Genomic DNA, 12,383 nt, shown 5'->3' on the forward strand with positions numbered 1-12,383 from the left:
GGTGCATGACTACATTAAGCCTAGTCGAGAAAGTGTGTTAAAAATTTGGGATATTTATGCTACAACCTAATTTTATCCCTACAAGAATAAAAGGAAGGAATTACCTGGCAGCCATTGTCACATTGATGCTTTCATTTTGTGACTCATAGACACCATTTCACTCTAGTAACAGATATTTGGGTTCTCACGAGCAACCTAATAGTTTTCCAATTATTTACTCATTTACTGCTGACGTTTGTTCTGTGACCAGAAGTTACTTGCACATCAGCCCATCTACCATTTACTTGCAGCAAATTCACATTAAGGACAAGGCCCAGAAGAATAATACTTTATTTAAATCCCTAAACTCAAGAAAGTCTGTAACTTCCTCAGTTGTAAACATATTTTTGAGGTTGAACATCTGGTCTCAAGCCTCTGCAGTCTTAAAAAGCGCTAAGCAAATATGGCTGTCAGCACACCAGTCTTTTAGAGCGGCTCCTATAGAACGGAGAAAAACCAAGAACTAAAAGACAACAAAGTTTCTGAAATACATTGTGTTTGCTCTTTTCCCTCATTGGTGCTACTAAGAAGGATTGGATGTCGGTTAATGATTGAGCCTTTAACATTGGTGACAGAAGAAAGCACCTGATGTTATCTATGGATTGTTACCTATAGTCAAGGTTTTACCTAGATGGCAAATTAGAAAATGGCCTAAAGAAGAATTGGTTATATATTAACAAGACAAATACAGTATTGTAGACTCTTTTATTCAAATATTACCATAGGATGTCTAATAATGATATCTCCTGTCCGTACACCCGGCTACAGAGAGAAGGTTTCTGCATTTGGGATTCCCGTTTACATGTCAGAATTTAAATCCCATACACCGTCAATGTAAAGAGTATACTAATATTCATTGATGTTGAACATGTGGCTACTTCTTTCCCTTGGCCATTATCTGACAGCAGAGTCAGGATGCCCACACATACACAAAAGTAGTTAGCCGATTCCATCAAAAAGCTCTGATGTGCCATAAGATTAGTTACTGTGTCAGACCAGGTTTGTCCATAGTCAGTAAGAGGTTATAGGAAGGCAATAGAGGATTGCAGACATCTCATTTCTGTCTCTTAGAGTCCAGTGAGTTGTAGCTCTATTCAGATCCTGTTTTCCTCAATAGCAGATACAGGGGAACTGTCTTCTAGGATTCCATAGATATTATATTTCCTACAAACAAAACGGATATCTATGACCAGCTGTCTATTGGCTTTCTGTCCTCAGCAGGGCTATTGACCATGCGTTATATCCAGTTTGTACATTAGAGAGCTCTTTTGATACTTTGTGTTCAGTACTTGCTCATACATTCATTGGGGTACATTTTGCATTACATTTACAGTATATTCTTGATCCTGAATTTTAAGAAGCATTTCAAAGAGTTTTCTGGCATAACAAAAAAGGTCTGTTCTATAAACTGAACTGCAATAACTTACAGAGTGCATGGGCAAAAACTGTCACTAATTCTGTAAAAAGCCTAGACACCCTTTAAGGTTTTATCTGGCATTTTACATTGTATTATATTCGACTGCACATGTTTCAGTCTTTTCCGTGTAGTTCTCTACTTTGACCTGACTACATTTAATATCTAGCTGCTGCACATAACTAACTAACTTTCTTACCCCTTTAGAGAACCATACATTGGACAACTCCACTAACAGCAGCTCCCAGAATGGAAATAAAACAGATAATGAACTATTCATTGAATTGAATGGATGGCTGGTATGTAAAGAACAGGATGAGATGTTGAACCTGGCCTTCACGGTGGGGTCTTTTCTTCTCAGCGCCATCTCACTGCCTTTGGGAATCATCATGGACAAGTATGGGCCACGCAAGCTCAGGTTAAGTGGAAGGTGTGTATTGTGATATTAAATTGTGTGTATGAACACTTGCATTAGCTTGTGACATAATAGAATGACATTTCTTCTTTTCTGATTTCCAGTGCCAGTTTTGGTGTTTCATGCTTGTTGATTGCCTATGGAGCAAGTAATCCAAACTGTAAGTACATTGTAGCTCATAGTACATTTTGCTTGAGTTATGTGTTATTTACCATGTCTGCATTTTCCTGAAATCCACCATTGCAAAAACCAACAAAAATCAGCTTGTCTTACTGTGGTTCACCCACTAGATTTCCGGCAAGTCTTGCTACTATTATTCCCTGTGTGGCAGGGTATATACAACTTTACATGGAAATCCAGCCTGTTTCAGTTGTTTGTCAAAGTGATAGAAATTGTTATAGATGACCTATCAGCCCTCCCGGTGTGTATGCTTTAGTAAAGACCTTCCCATAAAATATTATTTCTGGAGCATCTTTTCTTAGGATTTTGCCTTATGGTGTCCTTCTGTTATTCCTCCTGCCAATCTAGTTGGCACTCTTAAACCGCATCAGACTGTTTAGGGACTTGCCTTATTGACAAGGTAAATGCTAACACCCAATTCTTAGAAAAGATGCTTAGTAATAATATTCAGAAGCAATACACGCATTTAGTAAAATAGACATGACAGCATACCTGACAGGTCCTCCTCAGGAGAACTGATTGACATTGTTCCCTGTATAAACATACACATAGAGGTATCTGTCTATCGCTGAGTAGGACTGACCCCTGGACTACTAGGGGCAGAATGAGCAGAGAGATTTAAAGGCAGAAAATTCTCATTTTTCTGGATCCACACATTCAGATATCAGTCTGCTCAGCTCTTCCAGCTCTATAATATACTGCAGATAGGGCTGTATTTTCAGTGTGATGGGTTCCCTTTGAATGCCATGTCCTTTAATAGCTAGCATATAACTAATAGGAAAGTTCTTTAATAGCAGTGTTTACAAGCTAGCCATAGTCCTGTAAGGATGTCAGAATAAAATCGCAGATTGTAATCTTAAATTTTTCTTGGTTTCCATGGCAGCTCTGTCTGTACTGATTTTCGTAGCCTTATGTCTGAATGGTTTTGGCGGAATGTGCATGACCTTCACTTCTCTAACAGTAAGTCGAAAATTACCTATAAATGCATCATTAAATTTACAGTGTACAGTGTTATATGAAATTACCAAATAACATTCTCCTATAAAGTGATTTTAGACAGTCAGGTACGGGTCAAGCAGCAGGGACGGCCGCAGATGCCAAGATTGAACTATTCTTGAACCTCATTAAGAGGAGGCAGTATGGTCATTCTTAATGGTTATAAATGAAAAATCTATAAGAGCCCTTGTGTGTTTCGCAGTCTCTTCCCCATTCATTTCAATGATAAAAAAGCATGCACACAATCAACATTATATATAAGATCTTGATCTGCACTGGTTCATTCTCAGGTATGGAGGGAAATGCTGCTAAACGTTTTGACGTTCTGACTGGGCATAGAAGTCTTTTTTTTTTGGTTCACATCTGCGTTTGGTAATCCGTTCTGGGGAGTCTGCATGGGAACCCCCCCTGAACGGACTACCGAACGCATTTGCAAGTGGTGTGCAGTGAAAGCACACGGATCCCCATAGACTATAATGAGGTCCGTGTGCTAGTTGCGAGTTGTCCGCAGGGAACATGCAAACAAGAAAGTACTTCACAATCTACTTTCCTGTCCACCATGACTTGAGCAGAGATCTCGCGGCAAGCACATGGACCCCATTATAGTCTATGGGGTCTGTGTGCTTTCACTGCACACCGCTTGCAAATGCGTTCGGTAGTCTTTTCAGGTGGTCCCAATGCGGACTTCTTGAATGGATTACCAAAAGCAAATGTGAACCAAGGGTAAGGCCCCATGCAGATTTTTTGTTGGAGATTTTGCTGCGTTTTTTTGAACCAAAGCCATGAGTGTATTGAGCAGTGAGGAGAAACATAAGAGGTAGCCATTCTTGGCTTTGGCTCAAAAAACACTGCAAAATCTGAAATAAAAAAAGCCTGTGTTTCTGCAACATGGAGCCTCAGCCTAAAAGAGGGATTTTCAGTGTTCACAGACATATTCACACAATTACAAGATGCAAAAGTGAGCTTAGGCTGCATAACCAGCAAACATTGCGGCTTAGCTAGGCAGTGGGTCAGAGTTACTGCTGTAATGTGCCTTCTGTGTCACTGCCCTAATGTGAAAATGGGTTAGCTCATGTGTGTGATCCTTGTTTGCTTTCCAAGGCCCGATCTGTGTCTTTATATAAGCGATTTGTTTATGTAACACTTATACTAATCCCTTTAGAGCCCCAAGTCCAAATTGTTTTGTTACTTTATGGCTTATGGTTTTATTTCTGTGATGTATCCGTACATTGTCACAAATGATACCAATTAACCTTCATAAATACCATTCCACTTCATGGCTACACTGAAAGCAGAATCATTTATTTCTGCTGTTAATATTTGCTTTTCTGTTAATTCAGTACATACATGATTTTTGTCCATCTGTTGTTTTCCTGTATAAAATACATTATAGTTAAGACTCTGTTCACATTATGTTTAGATACTATGTTTAGCAGGCAGTGCTGATAAATATAGTGAAAGCATGGAAGGTGAGATATTGGGAGTTCAACCATTATGATCTTGCCAATCTCTGAAGATAAATCGACAGTAAGTCCAGGACAACTTCAATAGCCATTCTAGTGATGTAACACCTTGAGTCAGCTTTGTTTTTAGAGGGTCACAGGAGTTGGAACTCCACCAAGTGAACATTCATGCCATAGTCTAAAGAAATGTCCCCAGTGACTTTAATAGGATAATCCCTTTAATGATGTAATAGGAGAAAACAGGCACAAACTATAGAAAAACAAGCAGGGCTGTTTTAACACATTAGTGAGCCCCATTCAGAGGTTTCATTCCCCACATAATCTAGTGACCCACACATTACAGTGCGCCCTCAGGTAGCCCCAACATAATGCCGCCTACTCTCCGTGACCATTCAATCAATATATTACATGCAAATAAACAAGTTAGACTCCCCTAACCCTGTTCTCTTGGAGTTACCTGTTGGTTATGGCACTCATTGCTCCTCCCTGCGGCAGACATCATTAACTGAAACCTGAATGGTGGAACGCAGAGCTCCACGATCCAGCATTGTATTCAGCGTTATTTATATCCTAAGGGCACATAGAATTAAATGTCTGCCTGCTGACAAGAACAGCAGGACAGTACCTGAAATGCAGGACTGTCCCGCTCGATCCGGGTCAGCTGATGGGCGTCTCATTACGATAGGGCCTGGTGTAGATGCACCGTTTGCCCTATGGTTATCATGGCCCTAAAGACAAGCAGTATCGCTTATTCTGTAACTCCGGAGGCCAGCTGCAGTGCACCTCCACCTTCTTGAGTGAATAGAGAATAAACAAATTACGGTGCTGCCACCGTGTTTATATGGCAGTAAATCTAACAGCACAGAGTTAATGCTGTATATAGTTCCACTTCCACTGACAAGTTCCTGAATAACATATTCCTAAACTAGAAAAGGAAGTGATGGTTATTTTTGCTGAGACAGAGCATTATGTGGAACATTGAAATGGGTTATGCCATCACACTAATTTATCCTCTATCCACAGGATAATGGGGGTCTGACTGCTGAGACCCCACCAATCCTGAGAACAGGTTATGGGGTTCTTTACTTCTGTTGTGAATGTAGCCACAGTGGACAAACTGCTGTCTGAAAATGTAGTGGCCATTGAAGTGTAGCACTCTAAAATTGTGGAAATAGAGGTTTGGGAATTTTTGAGCATGTCTGCATAAAATTTTAGCGACTTTTCGCATATTTACACCACTTACTTTTGACATGTTTGCGGGAATGTGAACATGGTTAGCCTGTCACTCTTACGCTGGGTTCACACCAGCGTTCGGCACTCCGTATTAGGTTTCCGTCTTCTGCCGACACAAGATGGAAACTTTTCATGCCGAGTTCAGCCGTGAGCATTTTGAGCTCTCCGTGGCGAAAACCAGTTTTTTTAAAACCGGACACAGAGTACTGCATGTCCGACTCTGTGTCGAGTTAAAAAAAAAAAAACGGTTTCGCCGCGGAGAGCATAAAACACTCACCGGCACTCACGGCCGGACACTTTTCAAACCCATTCAAATTAATGGGTTTGAAAGATGTCTGCAGGTCTCTGTCTCCTGCCTTGTTTTGTACAGGATACGGAAACCTGCAGAACGGAGACCGGGCGCAGATGTGAACGAGCCCTTATGTACATTAAATTTATCAAACAGATAAATTTAATGAAGACCCTGTCTTCTTAATACAGTAGAACACATTACTTTATGCCCTAACATTCTAGTAACGTTTTTTATTATTTTAAGGGGGGATAGGGGAGTTCTTTCTTAAATGTTATCTCCCACCTGTGACTTTTATTTTATGTATTTTATTAGGAGATGGTTTAATGTGTTTGCTTTGATGCTGTAATATCCCATTCCTATGGATGAAGGCTTGTCCATATCTCAGTGACCTAATGCTGATGTGTGCTATATATAGTTTGACCTTAATAGGAGCCATGCTTGGTACATGTATGCCAGGGACGACAGGGAGTTGGGGCTCCATAGCACACAATGAAGGTCTCTACTGTAGAAATTCCTTATACTTTTAGCTTATGAAGTGGGAAATGCTTGTCATGGCTTAGAAAAGCAAGACTTCCTAAGCCATGACTGGTTCTTAACCAGGGAGGAGACGCTGAAGTACTGTGGGAGACATAGGAGTGTGGGAGGAAAGCGTCTATTTTTATATGGCTCACATGCAGTTTGTAGCAATAGATATTATAGGCGCATAATATTATAATTCTGCTCAGGTTCTGTTTTTCCTTCAGCGCCTTGTCACGTGTAAGCACTATTAATGTGCATGCAGTAGACATAGAAAGGGTATCACAGGAAATGGCGAAATATCTCACATGTGTTTATTTACTGTTAAATAAAACTCTGACCTGAAACATGTTCTGTTCATACAGTAAAATTCTACATAGTATTTATTACCATTTACATAGATAGTAATAAGGACCGACTATATGCTTTACATGCTATTATCTAAACACAAAAAAGGTCTCCACTATATCTCAGCCTCAAACCTTGTCCTTTCTCGCTCACTCACTCCAGCCAATGACCGTTATATGGAGAAATGTGATAAAGCGTTTCGCAGTCACTCCCATGATAGTGACATGTGTGGATAGGTGGAGGCCCTCTAGTCTGTAATCTGTACATGGCAAGCATTGAAAAGCCTGGTCTTAGACTTGGCATCTTTCCCTTTTACCTAAAATTTCACACAATGACAAAAGTGTCCTCCATTAACATGGTAGTCAAATGTTAATACTCTGTACAGGAAGCTTACTGCAGGTCATCGGTTAGTCAGAGAATTGACTTAGACAGTCGGTTATTTGCTGGAAGAACCAGCTACTCTATCTGGGCTGTAAGATGTCTGGTTGTATTCATTGTAGGTTTAGTCATCAGGTGGACCATAACAAATCTGAAAAGCAAGTCATGATAGAAACGCGTGAATCCTAGTCTGTATGTTTATATCCACTGTCAGTAAGCAGTACTTACAACCTGCTGGTAATAGTCTCAATGTTAATGGGCTCATTCAACCTATATCTGTGTACATCAGATCTAAGGGTGCATACTGATACGGTGACTGATTCTGAACGTTAAAAGACGTTCAGAATCAGCGCGTATAAAGCATACGAGCGCTCCCTATTGAAATGAATGGGCTGCTTTTTACTCTACGAGCGCTCCCATTGAAGTGAATGGGACGCGCTCGCGTGTATGGCTCGGACTAAGCCGAGCGCTGGGCCTCTTCACACGGCGAGCCGTACACGCGAGCGCTTCCCATTCACTTCAATGGGAGCGCTCGTAGAGTAAAAAGCAGCCCTTTCATTTCAATGGGGAACACTAGTATGCCGTCTCTCATTGAAATGAATGGGATCTGCTTTATACGCGCTGATTCTGAACGTGTTTTAACGTTCAGAATCAGTCACCGTATCAGTAGTGTGAATGCATCCTAACAGCATTATCAGTGACATTGAGGGTGCTCTTAGATTGAATGCCCCAGCCTCATGGCATGTGTTAACTGTGTGGATATACCTGTACTGTGCATGCAATTCACGCTATTTGTGGCGTTACATTTATACTTGCCATTGCTCCTAAGGCCGGGGCCCCACATGCCGGAAATGCAATAGTAAAAAAACCATGGAGTTTTACAGTCCCAGCAAAGTGGATGGGATTCTAGTAAATCCCATCTACACATTGCAGGAAAATATGTGCAGCGGACATGCTGCAATTTCCAAAACTGTTGTAACCAATTAAAACAAAGAAGGCTTAAAGTAACCTTTAGAACAAGTTCTTCTCCTTTTGGAGCCAACAAATGATAGATCTTTAGTAGAAAGAGAAGGTATCATCTTATATGTCAGTGACGCCATCTTTCTTCCACTGAAGTAACGTCTTTGTCCCAGGCTGTATTAACAAGGCTGCGATCATTGTCATGAGCTGAATGTGGTCCAACGTGTATGGATCATTGTGTGTGTGGGGAGCTGGTACTGTTTAGCTGCCTTTTGGTGGCGGGGGAGGAGGGACGTACTTGATGTTCTCAGTTTTAGGAGGTCAGACAGAATGTACTTGTTTATTATTACAAAGGCAAAGCTGAGAGATTTAGGAATGACTCAGGGAATGTGCCCATTTAGAGGGGGATTTGTTACCAGAGACAGGTCAGGGTGAGCTGATAAGTGTCTCCCTGTCAAAAGGGAAAGGGCCGGATAACACTGGACAAGGCCAATAACTTCAGGCTGTTTTTAGAAAGAAGATTGTGACTGGCAGTCCTTTCCACTCACTGTGCCCACAACCAAAACTTGGAATTAACTTTCCTAAAATTGAACTTCCTTAGATAGCATATCAATGACTGGCATAGATAGCACAAAAACCTGCCTTGTCAGCAGCATTCACCTGTGTTTTCTGCATGGCATAAGTCCCGAATGAGCTGGCGCCGTATCATTCAGCCCGAGCAGCTGAGCTGAGAGAACAGACTGTGAAGACTGTAAAATTTTCAGTTCCAAGGTATATACCCTGCTGGCAACCAGTGCAATATTTTCCTTGTAAGAAATTTTAGAACAAAATAACAAATGTTTTATGATTGGAAAGTGAATGCAATTCTATCTGGGAAAATGAACTACACAATGTAGCAGCGTACGTATACAGCTTATACACACCTTGTCATCCCAAAACAGGAGGAGGTTGTGTTTTTTGTGTGCCTCATATATAAACCCACTACAGGGGGTACCACGCTCTTGTTTTCTAATGATACAAGACCTATAGAGCAGGAGTCACAAACATTTGTGCTCTGGGCCAGGGGGGGCAGAAGTAGTGTAGACAGCATAGAACTAGTTTAGGTGTTCCATATTTATCACAGTGGCTCATGCTTGAGGATAATTTTGGATGATCTTTAGACAGTGTTGTCTAACTTTATGTAACATCTTGGTTGGTTAACCTCAGATAACTTTTAGAGCCTAGATTTTGGTGCAGCTTGTTGTATCATAACCTCTGCTAAGATGCCCCTGTCCCATTGCACCAGATTATTATAAAAAAAATATGGGACCCGTATACAGAGCATATGCGTTGTGTCTGTCTAATCCGCGATGGGCCTCACACAATGGCGCTGCAGGCATGTATGGCCAATGAACTGTACAATGTGCACTAGGACTGTAGAAGAGGGAGCTTAGCATTGTTTTATATTACCAATGGAGAAGATGAAGAGAGTCCTGCTCAGCTGGGGCTCTCTGGTACATGTGTGGTTAATTTTTGGACTGACATAACCCCTCCATCCTATGATCCTATCATGTTGATCCAGAGAAAAGCAAAATAAAAACCCCAAGATGGATGCCAATTGCCCTTTATATTAAGGGAAAACATTTCTTCCACACTCCAGTATTTATTACCTATAATACCTGTATTTCCTGTAATATTACATCAGTATGAATGTTTTCCAAGACCGGCATCCAGGCCCGTCCTGAACCATCTTGGACCTACTGCTGTTACAGTAAAGAATCCTTGTATATGGTCATGGTGAGACCTTCTTTCCTCTACATGTAGAGGATGTCACATTGTCAATATCACAGGCCTAGGTGTAAAAATATCATTAGAACTATCTCAGTAATGTCCATTCATGACGAATTGGATCATTAAACCTTTCCCACCATAGTCTAACACTTCACAATCCCATTTCCAGTGTGACATTCACAGTAGATTCTCTATGGCACTACATGGAAATCAGGTTATTGTTAACCAGTATACTGTAGGTGTTGTGTATCATTGCTTTACGTGAGAATTTAATGATCTGTGTATAGCAGGCTCAAATTGACTTCTTGAGGTTGTAGACATTACGCTGTAGGTTTCTCGTCCCCTCCTGCAGATAATATTCCACCAAGAGGCCGCTGCTCTTGCTTTGTTCTGTATTTGACAAGGCCAGGTGCAGTTTGTTAGGTTAGTGAGTCGCTCACATCTGTCATTATCGATAACAATGAAGGAATTCCTCTAGAGCTTTAAATAAACCAGGTGAGACAGACATTTAGCAGAGGATTAGATAGGGGAAGAACAGATTACAAACTCCTCTGAGCTTATCCACAGCCTCACCCACCTTGTCCCCGTGAGACACAGTAAACAGGTATTTGGGCTACAGAGACTCATACATGGATACACGGTGGAGTAAACACCAATAACTTAATGAATGCTTCTGGTTTATTCTCATTATCCAGCCAGGTAAATTCAGTATGGAGGAATATATACAAGAACCATAATGCATAGTTACTTATTAACAACGCTACGTGTGGAATTTATGGAAAGATCGCTCCAGGACTGCACATAACCTGAGCAAGATACTTTACTTATAGCTACCATAGTATATGCAGCCTCACACCACTTCATATAAGGTCTGTCCATAGAGCTCTACAGGTGTAATCCACACAGCCTTACAAACTCTTTGCCTGGTTATGGGAAAGGTTAATACCCAGTTCATATCTGTTGTATTTCCTATTAAAGAACTTGTAACCATACTCACTGGTTCAACCGCTTAATCCGCCTTGTGATTTTACTCCAAGTATAACTTAAGAGTCTAGTGAGCGGCCCTAATAATTGATTGACAGTCTTTTCTGTATGATGTTGCATACAAAGATGGTTGTCAGTTCCTGAGCTGGCCCGCCCACTGGACTCCTATGTATATAAAAGCAAGGGTTTCAATTAATCTATTAAGAATTAAAATGTATCTTTTCCCACATCAATTGGGGTCCATGTGGTTTCATAAGATCTCCGCTTGTCAATGCGTTCGGTATTCCGGACTCCCCGAACGGAATACAGAACGCAGATGTGAACCAGGCCTTACTCTCCCATACACAATAGTTATATCAGTCTAATTCTCTTTCTGGGTGAGGATTCTTGCTGTTAAATCTTATTTGATTAAAGATTTATGGTAAAACCTATAAATATACCATAAGTGTTTATGGTGACAATACCTATGAAAGGGAACTAGAGTCTGTTGGACAGAAGCCATATCTTCTATATATTATGTGGCTACTTAGATGAGTGACAGCGGAGAGTTCAGTAGTCCCATACTGACCTAAGTATCAGTGGTTGGATGTTTAGTATATCAGTACATCAGTGGACTAGTTACTTTCTATTCTAAGAGATCCTGCCTAAAACTCAGTCAGAAAAAGTCTTGCAGCATTGGCAGGAAATAGCAGTGGTGCGTATTATTATAACATTATTGGATCACGCTGTGCCGTATACCCCAGAACAATACCCACATGATAAACTTCTGTCATAAAGACTGTACAGTATAATCATTCATCTATCAAACAGAGACAGATAATATCTTTTCATTTCCGTTTTGGCTCAAACTTGTTTTCTGGGCAGATAAAATGTAATCATTCCATATTCTGGTTTTCTGAAGCCATTGTGCTCTGATACTTTGGGTTTATGAAAGTGTTCATTTCTGTAGTTGGACCTGTTAACCGTCTCACTTCCTTTTTACAGCTGCCCAATATGTTTGGTGACCTCCGCTCAACATTTATTGCACTGATGATCGGATCCTACGCTTCCTCTGCAGTCACCTTCCCCTTTATCAAGGTGAGCACTTGTCTTACAACTTACCATTTGTGGTATCTGAAATTGGTAAGCTTGTAAAGTTATTTATTTGGTAACCTTCCTGTTTTCCCCGAAAATAAGTCATCCCCAGAAAGTAAGACATAGCAGAGGTTTTGTTGAATTGCCTAATATAAGGCACCCCCCGAAAGTAAGACATCCCCCAATAATAATAATCTTTCTGTGCAAAGATTGTATGAAGAAAAACATTGCAGTGGGCTGAACACTGTGCCTTTACTGGGCTAGAGTTCATAAAAGAGATCTGTAATATGGCTGTGTACATGAACCACGAGTCTGCATAAA

At 40.8% G+C, this 12,383-nt stretch overlaps 1 protein-coding gene across 1 annotated transcript in view; it reads left to right on the forward strand.

Moving 5' to 3' along the window:
- Window positions 1-12,383, forward strand: part of SLC43A2 (solute carrier family 43 member 2) — a 48,586-nt gene that overhangs the window by 21,778 nt on the left and 14,425 nt on the right. Inside the window, exons 3-6 of the mRNA XM_075263935.1 lie at window positions 1,661-1,883; window positions 1,973-2,028; window positions 2,932-3,008; window positions 11,973-12,065. Of these exons, the coding sequence (XP_075120036.1) occupies window positions 1,661-1,883; window positions 1,973-2,028; window positions 2,932-3,008; window positions 11,973-12,065 (449 nt within the window). The remainder of the gene's footprint in view (window positions 1-1,660; window positions 1,884-1,972; window positions 2,029-2,931; window positions 3,009-11,972; window positions 12,066-12,383) is intronic.

This window comes from Leptodactylus fuscus, chromosome 2 (assembly GCF_031893055.1).
Source record: "Leptodactylus fuscus isolate aLepFus1 chromosome 2, aLepFus1.hap2, whole genome shotgun sequence".
NCBI classification, from domain to species: domain Eukaryota; kingdom Metazoa; phylum Chordata; class Amphibia; order Anura; family Leptodactylidae; genus Leptodactylus; species Leptodactylus fuscus.